Consider the following 15723-nt stretch of genomic DNA (forward strand, 5'->3'; position numbering starts at 1 on the left):
GTGTGAAATTGGACTTTAACGGGTTGCTAAACAAGTTTTTTCTTGTGAGCGTTGTTAGTAATCCAAGCATTATCCTTCTGCTGAACACCTATATAGTGGTGAGAGAGTTCTAAAAACTTTAATTTTTTGGTTTAATATTCGGTAATACATATTTCACTTTTAGTTTTGTTTGACTATATTTTTTTAATGTGCATAATACAGATCCAAAAATATCATCCTTTTTTTACCTTCTTTGAATTGCAATATCGCAATTAACTATTAATACTTGATCACTCAAATTGCTTGTCAGTGGCGGCGGGATATAATACTATTTGAAGCAATTGCTTCATACCTTCAACATAGTTAATTATCATTTTGTTGTAATTAAAGGGATGGTTGGTGGTAAAAAAATTAATAATGTATAATTTGCTTCAAAGACTCGAAAAGTTCGGGCCGTCACTGTTGCTTGTCATCGACATTTAAAGTTTTCTCCTCAACTCCAAAAGTCCAAACATCCAGCATAGATCTAGCCACATATTAGCTGTTGTAGCTTATGAAAACATTATTTTTGTAATATTTAAACATTTGATTCTAAAAATTAGAATTTTAAACCATAAAAATTAAATATGATTTCATAATAACAATGTTATAATAATATAAATAAATATAACATTTAAAATCATTTATCTTAAAATTACAACTGTAAATAATAAAAAGAACAGCAAAAGCAGAGGGGAATAATGTGTACTATATTATAATTAAGTAAAGACTATCATAGAAATAGTGATGTACCTATTAAATATCAATATTTCAGATAGAATTACCGACCAACATATGTTTACTATACCACACATATCACCATACAAAAGAAAGAGAGATATAAGCTAATAATATAATTACCTATTTTGTATTTTCGTGTGATCATTATAAATTATTATAATCATAGTTGTTATCGTTGAGGAAAGAAATATTTTTTTTTTTTGTTCGATTATTATTAAAGCAATTCATAATCGTTGGAGTTAAAATAAACACCAGGTATACATTGGCTACGTTCACAATATCACGTCTCCTATTAATTGGTGAGTAGACTTAGTATTAATAATAATGTGAAAAGATTCCTTAACTTTGTTGATATACCGATGAAAAAAACTAAATTATTACATTTTAATATGTTCATAATCTAACTCATGACAAGACGCTTTCAATTTTTTATTGTAATTCATTGTTTTTTTTATAATATTGATAGTGTAGGTGTACTGTTGTGAAGAACCTAACATAAATCTTGTTATTCTTGCTGAGCAAATTATTGAATGTTGATATTCACAATAAATATTTACTTAATGTTTTGTTGTTTTTTACAGTACTGGTGATGATTTGTAGGTATACAGAATTATACTAAAACCGCTTAAAAAATAATTGTATAACATAGTTTTGGTAGTTATGAAAAGGATGAATTGGATTATAGGGTGGTAAACATTCTGTGTAAAATACTACGATAAAGCAGTAATGATTGCACAAGAAGTTGATGAAAATAATATGCCATTACAAAAATCTTCATCAAACAAAATTATGTACAAAATAGCGTAAGCATATAATTTAAAGTAATTTATAAACAATAATTCTAATTGAGAAATTATACATTTTTTAGTGCTTTGGAACTAAAACACGAAGAACGAAAAACCCTCATAAATCGATGGGGTTCAGAAAAATGTCAATTATATAACCAAAACATTTTGCTCAAAGATAAACTACTACAAGTACAAAATAATGAAATAAAATTACAATCTAAACTTTTAAACAACAAAAAAGTAAGATTGGTATGGACAATTAATTTTTAATTTTAAGTAGTATTAATTTACATGTATAATTATTTTAGCAACGGAGTTTATTAGAAATTGAAAATACTCAATTAAATGAACAATTAGATCAAATAAAACAAAAAAATGTTTCACTAGAATTTCAAGTTCAAGAAATCTCACAGTTACGACTTAAGGTAATCCGTCATTTAATATTATTTTAAGTATTTATTTTATCATTTTCTCTTGTTAGCTCTTCAGACAAAATGTGAAAGCACATAATTTAAACCCACCTGAAGCTAAGCCTAAAGTATTAAATGAAACTAAGTTTTATCTAAATGGCACTACCAATAATTTGAGTAGTACTCATAATTATTAAGAGTATTCTTTAAAAAAATAACTAGTTTTTAAGTTAACCTTTCGATGTATTTTATTGAACTATAGGAACTAGAACTGGAATCTAAAAATGCACAAATTATTGATCTCTTGCAAAAAATTGATTGTTTGAAAAATGAAAATAAGTATCTTAGAGAGCAAAACAATGAATCTGTTATTGAGCTTAAAGCAACTAAAATGTGTGTATTGTTATATCATTAAGATTTAACTCAAGGCGTGTCCACGGGTCTTGCCTGTCATGCACACTGCACAGGCATGACTTGCAAAATTTGATCTAAATTAAAAAAATTAATTTAAAATCTTTAAATTCGGTGGTTAAACCCCAATACCCTAACAGAATTTTTCTATTGACGAGGGAGGGGGTGTAGTTTTTGTCTCTCCTGGATATTCCACAGTTGTGCATAAACGGCGAATGAGGTCTGGACACGCCTATGATTTAACTGTTATAAAATGGAGCATTTATTTATATTGGTTTTGTGATTTTTTAGGATAGAAAATATGGGTACTGGTAGGTCATTTGATATTCACGTCAGTAATTTTTTAAAAGAAAAGAATAGTCCTAACTGCTCTGCCAACTGCTTTTGCAAAGTAAAAGAATTGACTACCAAATTGTCTGTTGAGGAAAGTGGAAGTGATTGTGCAAATACATTTGAAACGTCTGATTCTGACTTTGATACATGGAATAAAGTAAGTAAAACATGTAGTAAACTATGAATTTATATGATTGAACAATTGTTTTCATTTTGTTTGACAGGTTGAAAATGCACAAAAATCAGATCACAAATCACCTCAGACACCATCAATGTTTGCAAAAAATATAAAAACAACTCTGCCTTTTCAGTCACAAATTGAATCATGTGATTTAGATAAATTAATTGACTGTATGGAACATTTGAAACAAATGCCAAAATCAGATCATGAACAAAACGAGTCACTAGAAATAAGAAATTTTGTTGAATCTCCAGATAGTTTTATGACTTATTCAACTGAGAGGCCATTGAATAAACAATTTGAAAATTCAATAGAAACAGAATTTATGGGTTCTACTTTGATAGAAATGACAAATGGCAGCGTTGAAAAATTGAAGCAAATGTACAATCAGTGTAAATCAGAAAATCAGAAGCTCCAATACAAGTGTGCAAAGATTGAAAAGTTCTGGGAATCTAGGTACAATGAAGTATGTGAAATAGCAGACAAAGCACTTAATGAGGCTGAACAGTTGAAGGATGAAAATACTGACCTGAAACTTACTATGGATGCCTTGCGCAATGAATACTTTGAGTTTGAAGAATATTGTTTACTTAAATTAGAAGAAGAGCGTAAACTAAATGAATTGGTTAGTACTTCTTATTTAAATTGTTTGGATTGTTATTAACTGTATTTGTTTATAAAACTAATTGCCTTATTTTAGGTATAGGTAAAATAATAGTTTATTTTCTTTTTGAAAAATTAGATTTAAATTTTTATATAGGAGAAAAAAGTTAGTAATGAAAAACTGAATAATCTAGAAGTCAAGATTAAAAGCTACATTGATATGTTAGGAGAGACAACTGATAATAAATTGCCTTCAATTGACGAACATGTTGAATTTGAAGAACAAGTAATTATTTTTTCATAGTATTTTTATGAAAGTATTACTTTTTATTTTTTTCACAGATCAATTGCATTCAACTAGAATTTTCGAGTTACTGTATGAAGATAGAAAAAGAAATGGAAAACCTTAAAATTGAAAATGAAAGATTAAAATCTCAAATTGTTATTCCAGTCGACAAAGTTGACCGCGAAGGAGCAAACAGTCAATTCAAAGAAGAATATGAGAAGTGTCTAAAAAAAGAAAAAGTTTGTTATTTCTATAAAATATAATATATGATTTTCAATTTATGTTTTTGCATTTTACTTAGACTTTTACTTCTACTTTTATATTTTTATTTAGACAAATGGTGAATTTAAGAACAAGCAGTTTGACTTAAAATATAATCATGAAAAATCAGGAATGGAATGCCAAAGTCTAATGCAACAAAGGAACTTACTTAGAGATGAAATTTTCCAATTAAAAGAATATCTTAATTTTCTTTCAGTAAGCAGTCACCATTGATGTTGATGTCTATTTTAATAATGGGTAAATTATAATTTAATTCTATGATTTTTTTCTATTCAACTGTACGACTTAAAAGTTAATTTTTTATTCCTGCTTATGTTATTTTACTCTGTGATAATTTTACGTTAAAAATTTAAAATATTATGCATATTAAATTTATATTATTTGGTAATCTGGATAGAAACAATGTTACTCAGAATAATGTCATTAGTCATTAAAACATACATATAATTGATGGTTGGTGTGCGTGTAGAGCGTAGACAATACATTTTACAATTTATATAAACAATCTATCGATTATCCAAGTTCACACTATAACATTATATCAACGTTAGGAAATGTAGCATGTGCAACTATTTTTTCAACTCATTTAGTAAAGGTAAAAGATAGAGTTAATTTTCTTTTTTTTAAAACTTGTAAAAGTTGTAAGTTCACTAGAAAGTAAAACTGACTTGTTAAAAATCAGTCCTTTTTTTCTTATAAAATAAAAATTTCTACTTTTTTTTAAAGCTAATAAATAACATAGTAATTTAAAAAAGGTCTTACAGTTTTAAATAAATGTATGTATCAATGTTTATTGACGGAAGTACTATAAGTATTTTAATCAACGACAAAATCCTACTAAATAATTATTTTTATGTGCCTATTTATGGTGTACTACTTTCTAAATTATACTTATGAAATCAATCATTAGAATATAACTGATGACCTACACATATAATATCAAATATTATTTGATTCAGTTATGAATAAGTAAATTAATTAAATACAATAAATGAATAAAAATATAATAAGTAATAACTATAAATTAATTAAGATTAATGAGTATACAAATGTGTATGGAATAATAAGTGAAAGTGAATAGTTATATTTTTCTTTTTTCAATGAAGTTGTTACCTCTATGACATCTATGTTTATAATGTTTATAATATAATCTGTGTTTCTCGATATTATATTCATTACTACTTATTACTTATTGTATCTTTAAAGAATACCTGTTGCTTCCAATTATTATTATTATTATTAAAAATTTTTTATAAAATTATTTTTTTCAAAATAATTCCTATTTTAAATCTGTGGTTTCATGAAAAAAATAACTCAATATGAAAATAAAATAAATTAACTCTGAAGTTACTTAGAGTTAGAAGTTACTCTTCTAATAAGTAACTCACTATGTAATTTAGTTAAAACTAACTTAACTTGGACTTTTCAACTTGTTAAAGCCCAGCTTTGACTGTAAATAGTGCAGTACACATTTTTGCCTATATTTTAATACCTAAATTATTGCATCATTAGTTAATATTAACTACAAACATTATATTTTGTAAAATTTTTATCAATTGTGGAAAAACGCATTATTACTCTTTTATATATTTTTCAGGACAGGTCATTTTTTACTGAGTATGTTTTGACTAAAATGATTACAAAATGTTCTATTTCCATTCTTCTTTAATATCAAGTATTATTATGAATATATTTTAACGTGTATAAATTTACATGCTTTGACTTGTAATATTGAGTCAATTAATTGACTCAATTAATGTGTAATAACATTTCTATTTACTAACACCTATTCAATGAAAATTACACTTATTTATTTATGCCCAATAAAAAATATACAAAAAAAGGGTCGATGTAGTTTACTGTTATAAAATAATTTCTTATATACTACAGACGAATTATACTAATTAATAGGTAATAAACACAAAAATAATAATAATATTAAGGTAGTTGACTAATTATAGTATAAAAATATATAATAATAGGATAATACACATCTTTGTTAGGTACTAGATTCGACAAATACATATTAATAAATTATTTAAATATATTTTAAACAAATCAACAGTTGTACACAAGAATAAATCAACATTATATGTATTAACTAATTCCATACATCGATTCATAATTGCGTTTTTGCCATAGTTAGTAGATTGTAATGAAACATAGAACGTATTTAATTGTCTAGTACTTCGACTAGGAACCAGAAAGCTTAAGTTTGAAATTAAATGTGGACAGTAAACTTGTCCATTGAGTAATTTAAAAATAAAACACAGGTCCAGTCTCTTCCTTCTTATCTCCAGCGATTCCATGGTATTATTTATGCTTATTTATTCCAGACATTTATTATGAAATGTGCATTTTAATAAAATAAAACTTTTGAACACCTAATGGCAAACTTTATCAATATTGTTTTGACATAAAATATGGATAGCAAACTTATCTTCATGCATGATTCAGTATACTTATATAAACCAATATTATAGGATAAAATTTATGTTATAAAATAAAAAAATACATTACCTGGTACCACATATAAATTATAAAAATATTAATGATTATTTTTGCAAATTTGTAATTTGTAAGGCGGACACTGATGATAGTTCAGCTTATAAAATAATGTATTTATGATAAAGTTATTCTGTAAATGAATACCTACAAAATAATAATATCAATATTTTTTGAGAAATAAAACAAGAATTTTCCGATCATTTATTGAAAGTCACAATCAAAGAATTTAACAAGTTATTTTTTAAATTTATTTATTTATTAAATTGTTTGTAGATTGATAGTTCAGCTCCATATATATAAGCGCATAGAAAAATTTAACTCTTAGCAATCGTTTTAAATTGTTATACATATTACATAAATAATACTATATATATACCTAAAAAATAAATGGAGATTATTTTTTGCCTTTTTAATATTCGTAATTAGTTAGCTTTGTAACACACAAGGTACTTATGTTCTATGGAAAAAAAGGTAATAAAAATAAACTTAAAACCCAACATAGGATTATTAAGATGTTGTAAAATGTCTCCCCCCCCCCCCAGACATATAAAGATGAAAATAAATAAATAAAAATGTATTGTCTTTCAGAAAATCAGCAAGTCATGTAAAAAGTTTTTGGGTCCGATTTATATGGAACACCGTCAACTTAAAACAAGATGTGATAACTTCATGGCACAGTTGAATCTCAGTATTGAAAACAGAAAAAAATGTGATTTGTCAACTCAAACCAAAGACAATGATTCTTGAACAATTTCCATAAATTCAATGACTATCCGGAAATCAGGAGTATTTTTAAAAGATTATGACTTTAGTGAATAATAATATTGTGACCTAAAATAATTTTCATATGCATTTGTGTGTAACATAACATTTTTATTTATTTTATCAATATTTATATGCATTTTTTTTCTTTTTATATTACATTTAAGTGTATAATATGAATAAAAATATAGCATTATAGTTGTATGATAAAAATGTGCTTATTAGTACTTGTGAACAGAAAGTCTTTGGTCTTTTGGTTCATGTTATGCAACAACCTATTATTGAATCCAAGTTTAACTTATACATTACAGTGTTGTTTTACTCCTCAATGACAAAGTATAGGTAACATACAATCGATACTTACTATATAGCTGGATGCTTATGTACTTTGCCCCCTTTCTCTCCTATAGAATCATAAAGATTTTTAATTCAAAAAGATTGAAAATGTATAACAAGATTATTTTCAAGTTATTATTAGTGGAATGCAAAAATAGCCTAAATGTATTATAAGGTTCTTCATAAGTTAGCATACTTACAGCATTACAAATATCAATTATTATATGAACATTTTTTTTCATAAATATTTGAATTTCTAATTCTGACATTTTTATAATTTTAAATTTAAATTAAAAAATGTGATTTTAGTTTATATGTATGTAATATTGTTTTTAGTAATATCAGTTATTTATCTTATTTTTTATTAATATGAAAAAAAAATGTTGTAAAAAGAAATATTTATAGGATATATATTATTTACAAAAACTCAAAAGTATGTTATTGCAATAATAAGTGAAACATTTTGACAATTTGTAGCAGAACATTTGTTTACAATGTTAGAATTCGTACAGAAATATTAATTCACAATATTATTAATATGTTATATTGAAATAACTCATCATTGGGCGTTGAGAAAATGTTTATTGTTAACTCTGGCCAGTTTTATTTCTCAATTTGGCACTGGTTTTGAGGCTTGAATCATCCATATAGCGTATACAATATATTCATTTGTCATTGTGTTTATTATGACGGTCAAAAGAAAATTTTTATTAAATAAGTCCACAGCCAATATTTACAGTGGTTAAACCATACATATACGGGTATTTAAACACCTACACATTGACAAATATTATTCGATATTTTTATAATTTTTTGTATACATAAATCGAAAATAAAGTCAAACATGTATGGACAATAGCTCAAAAGAAGTTTGCTGAAGAATATTATTTTATCTCGACATGTCTACAATTCTAATAGAGACATTCCAATTAATGTTAATTTAAATTAAATAACTTTTTTAAAGTTGAAGTTGTTCAAAGTCATCCCATAAATTGGTTGAATTCATACACATACTAGTGTTACGTCTTACGTGTTAACAATTAAATTATTGTCTATCACTACTGGTATACGGTGTGTAATTGTATATCCGTGGTGATAGATCAGTATTCAGTACCAAGTACCATACGGGGAAATATGATTTGGATGTTCGACAAGACAACTAATTATACCGAGTATAATGTAACGTATATTTTAAAATGTAATATAAAATATTTTACTTTACCGATGACCTAGCAGCAACAATACACGGAGCAAGTGATGAGACGAGACTAACCTCGTTCGGCTGACGAATGTCAAGCAGGCCGAACGATTATTATAAATTTTGTCTACTATACAAAATAGTTTTTTTTTTTTTTTATTTGAAGAAATCTACAATGTATACATGGTTTTTATACAATAAGTAGGTTTGGTGAGTGACAAGTAAAAAAATAATATGGGTAATTAGATTAGGGAAGATGCCCAGTGGTAACACCCTATGTTAAATACAAAATAGTTATACATATATATAGCTTTACTCTCAGGTCAGTATAGTTCTCATGTTTCAGTATGGCTCCCAGGTCAGTTAAGCTCTCATGTTTCATTCCTGTTTTCAGGTCAGGCCAGTTTAGCTCTCATGTGTTGATGTGTCAGTGCTACTCTCAGGTCAGTATAGCTCTCATGTTTCAGTGTGGCTCCCATGTCAGTCAAGCTCTTGCAGTCGATACAATAATAAATACGCTCACAGTGAACATTAATTCACAGATACAATGTGAATAAAATATATTATTTTCCTCTCAATAAAATTATTCTTAAGCCTATGTTACTGCCCGCGAAGGGGCTTTTATAAAGAAGAAAAATTATATTAATCGTTTCCTGTAGACGTTTTAAAAAAATGATTTTTTGCGGCAATACCTACATAAATACATTTTAATTGTGTTGGAAAAGCTGAAGAATATAAAAACGACACGTATTTAATATACTCGAGACCCGAGTTGACCACACATATACATATCCATATACATATTCACCATTTATACAAAAGTTTAATCCAGATCAAGGACATGTCCATATTACATTATATTATTAAGGCACATGTAGAAAATAAAATGATTTTTTTCTTAATTCTTTTACACATTTTATCTTTGTTTTAGAAGCTAAAGAAAAGACGGCGTCAAGCGGGCAGATATCTGTGTTCACAGTACTTATAATTCATTATTATTTATTATTAACTATATAGTATATATTAGGGATGGGTTTTTGACCGGTCAAAATCTTTTAATGACAATTGACCAGATTTTGACTCGTCAAAATTGTCAAAATCGGTCAAAATCTTTTTTTTTTCCTGTCCTTAATTCAAATGTTGTATTTAAATGGAAAAAGTTTATTAAAAGTTAAGACCATCAAATAGCAACAAAAACATTTTTACACCTATTTAATAATGAATACATACAATTTTGTTTACAAATAAATAAAATATCAGTCTTTACTTTTTAGTTTTTATTAATAATGCATTATAAAATTAAAATAAATTATAAAATAAAATAAAAAAAATAAATAAAATATTGACATCTTTGAATAAATAAACATAAATTTCAACTTTCAATAGGAATTACTAATTAATAACAGTATAAAATACATATATATAAACTTTAAATTTAAAAACAAGTAAGTCATGGTCATCTACAATCTACATAATTACATTAAGTTAAAAAAACTTAATTAGGTACTATCAATTTGCACATCAATCTCAATGTTCTCACTAACATTGTCTTCAATTTCATTAGAAATGAAAACTGGGTCCTCTGTATCTATTTCCATATTTTTCAGCAATCTAAGGTTATGGTAAACAGATGCTAATTTTCCAGTTGTAGATGTTTTAAGTTTATTACGGTTTTTTGAATGGATATTTCCCCAAACAGACCAATTACGTTCAGCACACGCTGTAGAGCTTGGTAATGTTAGCAGTACTTCAGCAACATCAGCTAGAACACTTTAGTTTTTAAAATTACCTTTCCACCAATTTGCTGCTGTAATAGAGTTATTTTTTATAGAGTTAATTGCTGTCCATGATGAACGACTTTGAAAAGGACCACTTCTAGCTTTGAAATTAATAATGTCTGATATAATACTACTTTCTTGTTCACTATTAAGCTCCATGTCTACATTATTTAAATGTTTCCAGATCAACTTAATTAAATCAATAGCATTGTCTTCTTCTTCAGATTTTAAATTCTCTCCTTGGTGTCTTGGATCAAGTAAATAGCATGCATGATGTGTAGGTGTAATTACCTTATTTATACGGTGCTCAATTAATTCAACTATGGATTTTTCATTTTGACTTAGACTTAAAGAAGATGAATTATTTTCCTCAACATGTTTTTTTACTTTCATAAACTCATTATAAACTTCTGATAGTTCACAAGAATCAGACTCCATTTTGGTAATTGAATTGGAGACTGGTGAAAACAAATTTATAAAATGTTGATTTTTTAACCAAAATACTTCTTCATCCAGAACCCATTTTACTATTTGCTTAAACAAATTTTGTTGATTTGATGGTATAGAAGAGGCAATTTCTTCATCAACAACACTTGATTTAAGAGCTTTTTTGTTTATCTGTAACTGCTGAATTGATTTAATACTAGAAGCCCAACGTGTAGCTACAGATGTTGATAGAGTTGAAGTAATCCCATACTGTTCGCGATACTTACTAAAAATATGAGCAGCGACATGACGGTTTTTGAAAAACTGTACTATTTTCTTAACTTGGATTAAATGAGTAGCATATTTTTTTTGTTTTTCAACATCCATGGCAAACAATTGCATAGAATGAGAGGCACAACTGTATGTTTGGATATGAGGATATTTTTCCTTAACAATTGTCCATGCAGCCCTCATATTTGCTGCGTTATCAGTAGTTATTCCATAGACTTTTTCTGGTCCAATTTCTTCAATGACAGTACAAAATTCAATTGCAATATAGTCACTGGTGTGTCTATTTTCTTCACATGCTACAAATTTGTAGAACAAAGGTTGAGGTGTAGTAAGCATATAGTTTATGATACCTTCATTTCTTTGATTGCTCCACCCATCAGAAACTATTGCAATACATTTTGCGTTTTTAATGCATGATGATATATGATTACTGGTTTCAGTACAAGCATTATCCAAAAGTTTTCCAGCCAACTGCTTACGACTAGGTAATTTAAATGTGGGCCTTAATGCATCAAAAAAACTTTTTAAATAAGGACTATCAACAATTTGAAATGGAATATTACTGGCATAGACTGCCTTTGCAAATAAATAAGTTAAATTGGTTTGTTCATTCTGATTCATACGGTCGATATAAGTTGATACCGAACTTTGTTTCATTTTATTTAATTTGTGTTCTTCGTACAATTCTTTTTCAATTAAAGTGCTTGAGTTATTGTTATTTGTTTTCTCACTTTTATTTACTTGCATAGAAACATCATCTAAAAAACAAAACATAAAAAAAATACGTTTCACGTTAACAAATATCAAAATCTTGAGGGATAATATAANACGTTTCACGTTAACAAATATCAAAATCTTGAGGGATAATATAATAATTATAATATGATAACACCATGGACGATAATTTTGATAACTAATTACAGAAATATCAGTGTGACCAACATAACGTTTATTAGTACAAAATTTCAATATTGGACAGCAGATTTGTCTAAAAACGATGTTTAGTATAACCATGGAAGTTTTTTTTTTATTTTGACTGGATTTTGACCGGTCAAAATCTTTGTGGTCAATTGACCACATTCTGACCGGTCAATTGACTGGTCAATTGACCACATTCTGACCGGTCAATTGACTGGTCAATTGACATTGTGCCATCCCTAGTATATATCATTGGTTGTATACGTTCGTATTTTCGTAATAATAAACGTTTTTAAAGAGAATTAATCCCCTGGTTTTACATTTTAAATGTAATATTGATTGGGTAAAATCAAACTTTAAAGAAAGACATCTTCCTTAACATGTTTAAGACTTATTACAGTTATTTGATTTTTAATAGGCATAATAATGGAAAGGTATCTTAAATGTACTTCTAAAAATAATCCTACCGTGCTCAATAAGTATATTTTTCGCTTCCCAATAATTAAAATACTAATTAAATTTATTAAATTTTTATAATTGTTGTTATTTGTTTTATTTATTCCTATATTTTTGTATAAATCTACACAAATATTTAAAAATATATTTTATTGACATAGAATAATAACTATCATATTATAAACCTCCAATAGGCAACGACTTTTCCATTCATATTATTATATGCGAATATCCATGAATATTTGCATTCATATTTCAACTTTTTAATGCCTCTTTTTCATCACTAACAATGTAACACGGTTTTCATACATTACAATTCATATACTAAACAAGTAAAGTATTTTTTTTTTCGAAATTATAGAATACTGAATATCACATTAAAAGCATCCCGTGGTCACGTATAGGCGTATAGCTGATATAACCTTTGGATATCACTTTTGCTCATAATATAGATAATAAATACGAATTACGAATTATCTAAACACTAACTAAATTTAACATTTAACAGAGTATCAGATTTAACATTTAATTTAATTTACAATATTAATTCAACAATCAGTTTTATTTTATCAAATTACAATAAGAAACTAATCAAATTGTAAATAAATGTCGACAGTCAACAGATAATTATTATTTTTCTCCAATAATTAAATAACGATTGAGCTTACATACTCATCTAATAATTCGTAGCTATATCAATGACTCATTATTACTACCCATGAAATTCAATGTTTAGAATTAGTCACCAAAAACATTTTTCATCAAAACTGGAGAACTCACTCTGCTGTATAGTAGACATCAAACTGCGAAGATTACCTTGTAGTTATAATGGGTGTGTTATCCTTGAATTCAATTATAAATCACTAGGTGAATACAAAAAATGTTTCAGAGATGAGACCAGTAGCAGTATGGACGCCAAAAATGTATAAGGAAAAAAGTACCCATTAATCATACAAAAAAAAAATTGTACATTGATTGTTTATTATTATTTTTTATTAAAGTTATTTACTTTCACACGAGTTATTATCGTAAAGCCCAAATAGTTAAAATGTTATTAAACCAAATGTATATAAAAAGTAAAGTAAATATAGCAAAGTAATAATGATATTGTTCGCGCCAAGCTATTAGCGCATCGCGGTGTGTAATTCTGTACGGCAACGACGACCTACTCCAACTAGTTCCCTCTTCATCCATACACCTCTCATACCATTGATTGCGAATTATTATGATTGTTATATTTATTTAATCTCTTTGTGTTGTTTTAATGTGAGTTATCGATCAGCTCGCTGCCTCATACACGACTTATTATATTGTTTTTGTTTGTCTCCTATGTTAACTTATCATTATGTTTATGGCCAACGCCCTTGTTGTGAAATTATTATCATTGTTCATATATATCTTCTCTTCTCCACTAATGTAGCGTAAAACACTTTATTGTCGCTTTTGTTTTGTTTCGGTGTTTTTCTTTTTTAGTTGTTTGATACACACAACAACTAATTATTATAATATTATGAATAGTGTATAATCAAATGTGTGGTCAATGTGACCAGAAATTATTATTTTGTGTTGTTATTGCGATAATACCTGTCTCCGTTATTATAACGGCATCAGTTCTACCTACTACAGTCGAGTCTCGATAACTCGAATGTCAAGGGACATAAAAATAAATTCGACTTATGTATTTTTCGAGTTCCAAAACTAGAATTTTTTTAAAAATACCAAAAAATTCGAGTTAGACATTATTTTTTTTTTTAATTTGTTTTTATTAGAAGTATTATGTGTATATTTATAAACTATAATTAAAATTAAAAAATTAAATTTTAAAACTCATTTCCTTATTTATTAATTAAAAATTTATTGAAAGATTACATTTTAAAACACAAAATATGTAAATTTCTTACAATTTTTTAGAAAAATAATTTGAAATAAGAGTTTGACGTTTGGGTTGTTTTAAAATAAAGTCTTCAATGACCCCCAAGTACTTGAAAAGTATTTCATCTGCACCTTCGGTTTTTTCAATGAATACTCTTAATTTATCAAGTGATACTTTCGCTTCTTTTGTAGAGACAACTAATGGATATTCATCCTCTTCATCTTCGTCTGAGTCGGATTTAAGAGTCGGTTGCACTGCGTCTACAATGTCTTGATCACTTAATACTCCAGGGTATGTATCTTAGTGTCTATTTCAGTAAATGTATGAAATTTAATTTCTGGTTCAAATTTATAGTGATCTACTATAAGTTTCCAATCGGAACCTCCATTGTCGCTTTCTAAATGAGTATATTTGATTTCTTTTTCCTTAGTTGAAATTCCAGATTTAATAAAACAATTAACAATTGTATTTTTCTCGACATTTTCCCATGCTTTATAACACATTCACATAGTTTGTAACAAGTTTATAGAAAAAGATCTACCTTTATCGATATCATTAACCATTTTGCGAATAATTTCTTTACGATATAATATTTTAAAGTTCTGTATTATACCTTGGTCCATTGGCTGAAGTTGTGAAGTCGTATTTGGTAGAAGAAATTCTACTTTAATAGAATTTAATTTCTTTTTTGTATTATGAGCTGCAGTACAATTGTCAATTAAGAGGAGTACTTTTTTCCTTTTTAAACTCATTTTTTTATCAAAATTAGACAGCCATTTTTCAAACAATGCATTCGTCATCCACGCTTTTTTATTTGATTCATATACTTATCGCGACAAATATTGCATTGAGTGTATAGGAATTTCTTAGGGACAAAAAAAAATTCGAGTTATTGAGGTTATCGAGGTTCGAGTTATCGAGACTCGACTGTATTATTATTGAAATAAATTCTTGGCGTTGCCATCCCATAAGCCGTGAGTCACGTTCTTATATTATTATTATTCTGAGGGGTGACTTTGGACAATATCACCCATTGCGATATCCACACCCGCGTAAGTCCGCCAGCAACGAACGTTGTGTGAGAGGCCGCCCAGGTCGTACAGGTCACCGTCGGTCCAGTTCAA

At 27.3% G+C, this 15723-nt stretch overlaps 3 protein-coding genes across 3 annotated transcripts; 1 reads left to right on the forward strand and 2 right to left on the reverse strand.

The window, feature by feature from the left end:
- The first annotated feature begins 971 nt into the window (after positions 1-971).
- LOC111042235 (intracellular protein transport protein USO1-like) lies at positions 972-7419 on the forward strand. The gene is made up of 11 exons (XM_022326776.1): positions 972-1058; positions 1341-1562; positions 1628-1787; positions 1856-1972; positions 2220-2350; positions 2660-2858; positions 2926-3507; positions 3643-3771; positions 3828-4010; positions 4105-4290; positions 7150-7419. The coding sequence occupies exons 2-10, from the start codon at positions 1486-1488 to the stop codon at positions 4264-4266; spliced, it is 1740 nt and encodes a 579-aa protein (XP_022182468.1). The 5' UTR covers positions 972-1058; positions 1341-1485; the 3' UTR covers positions 4267-4290; positions 7150-7419.
- A 2937-nt stretch (positions 7420-10356) lies between these two features.
- Positions 10357-12499, reverse strand: LOC111042236. Its single transcript, XM_022326777.1, has 3 exons — positions 12439-12499; positions 10770-12110; positions 10357-10619 (listed from the first exon to the last, which is right to left on the reverse strand). The coding sequence occupies exons 1-3, from the start codon at positions 12497-12499 to the stop codon at positions 10357-10359; spliced, it is 1665 nt and encodes a 554-aa protein (XP_022182469.1).
- A 482-nt stretch (positions 12500-12981) lies between these two features.
- On the reverse strand, positions 12982-15351 carry LOC111042237. Its single transcript, XM_022326778.1, has 4 exons — positions 15213-15351; positions 14982-15089; positions 14709-14898; positions 12982-13009 (listed from the first exon to the last, which is right to left on the reverse strand). Exons 1-4 carry the CDS (start codon positions 15349-15351, stop codon positions 12982-12984), a joined length of 465 nt encoding a protein of 154 aa, XP_022182470.1.
- Between the last annotated feature and the right edge of the window lie 372 nt (positions 15352-15723).

This window comes from Myzus persicae, unplaced genomic scaffold, assembly GCF_001856785.1.
Source record: "Myzus persicae strain clone G006 unplaced genomic scaffold, MPER_G0061.0, whole genome shotgun sequence".
Lineage (NCBI taxonomy): Eukaryota > Metazoa > Arthropoda > Insecta > Hemiptera > Aphididae > Myzus > Myzus persicae.

Bases quoted from the DNA above. Each gene is read 5' to 3' on its own strand.
- LOC111042235 (XM_022326776.1), top strand. From the start codon at position 1,486: ATGATTGCACAAGAAGTTGATGAAAATAATATGCCATTACAAAAATCT. The intron at 1,788-1,855 runs GTAAGATTGGTA...TAATTATTTTAG, and splicing joins AACTTTTAAACAACAAAAAA to CAACGGAGTTTATTAGAAAT. The intron at 2,859-2,925 runs GTAAGTAAAACA...TTTGTTTGACAG, and splicing joins ACTTTGATACATGGAATAAA to GTTGAAAATGCACAAAAATC.
- LOC111042237 (XM_022326778.1), bottom strand. From the start codon at position 15,351: ATGAGTTTAAAAAGGAAAAAAGTACTCCTCTTAATTGACAATTGTACT. The intron at 15,090-15,212 runs GTATAATACAGA...TGTGTTATAAAG, and splicing joins ACTTCAGCCAATGGACCAAG to CATGGGAAAATGTCGAGAAA. The intron at 14,899-14,981 runs GTTCCGATTGGA...ATAGACACTAAG, and splicing joins TTTAGAAAGCGACAATGGAG to ATACATACCCTGGAGTATTA.
- LOC111042236 (XM_022326777.1), bottom strand. From the start codon at position 12,499: ATGTCAATTGACCAGTCAATTGACCGGTCAGAATGTGGTCAATTGACC. The intron at 12,111-12,438 runs GTCAGAATGTGG...TTTGTTTTTTAG, and splicing joins ATTGACCAGTCAATTGACCG to ATGATGTTTCTATGCAAGTA. The intron at 10,620-10,769 runs GTAGTATTATAT...AAAGTGTTCTAG, and splicing joins GCTTAATAGTGAACAAGAAA to CTGATGTTGCTGAAGTACTG.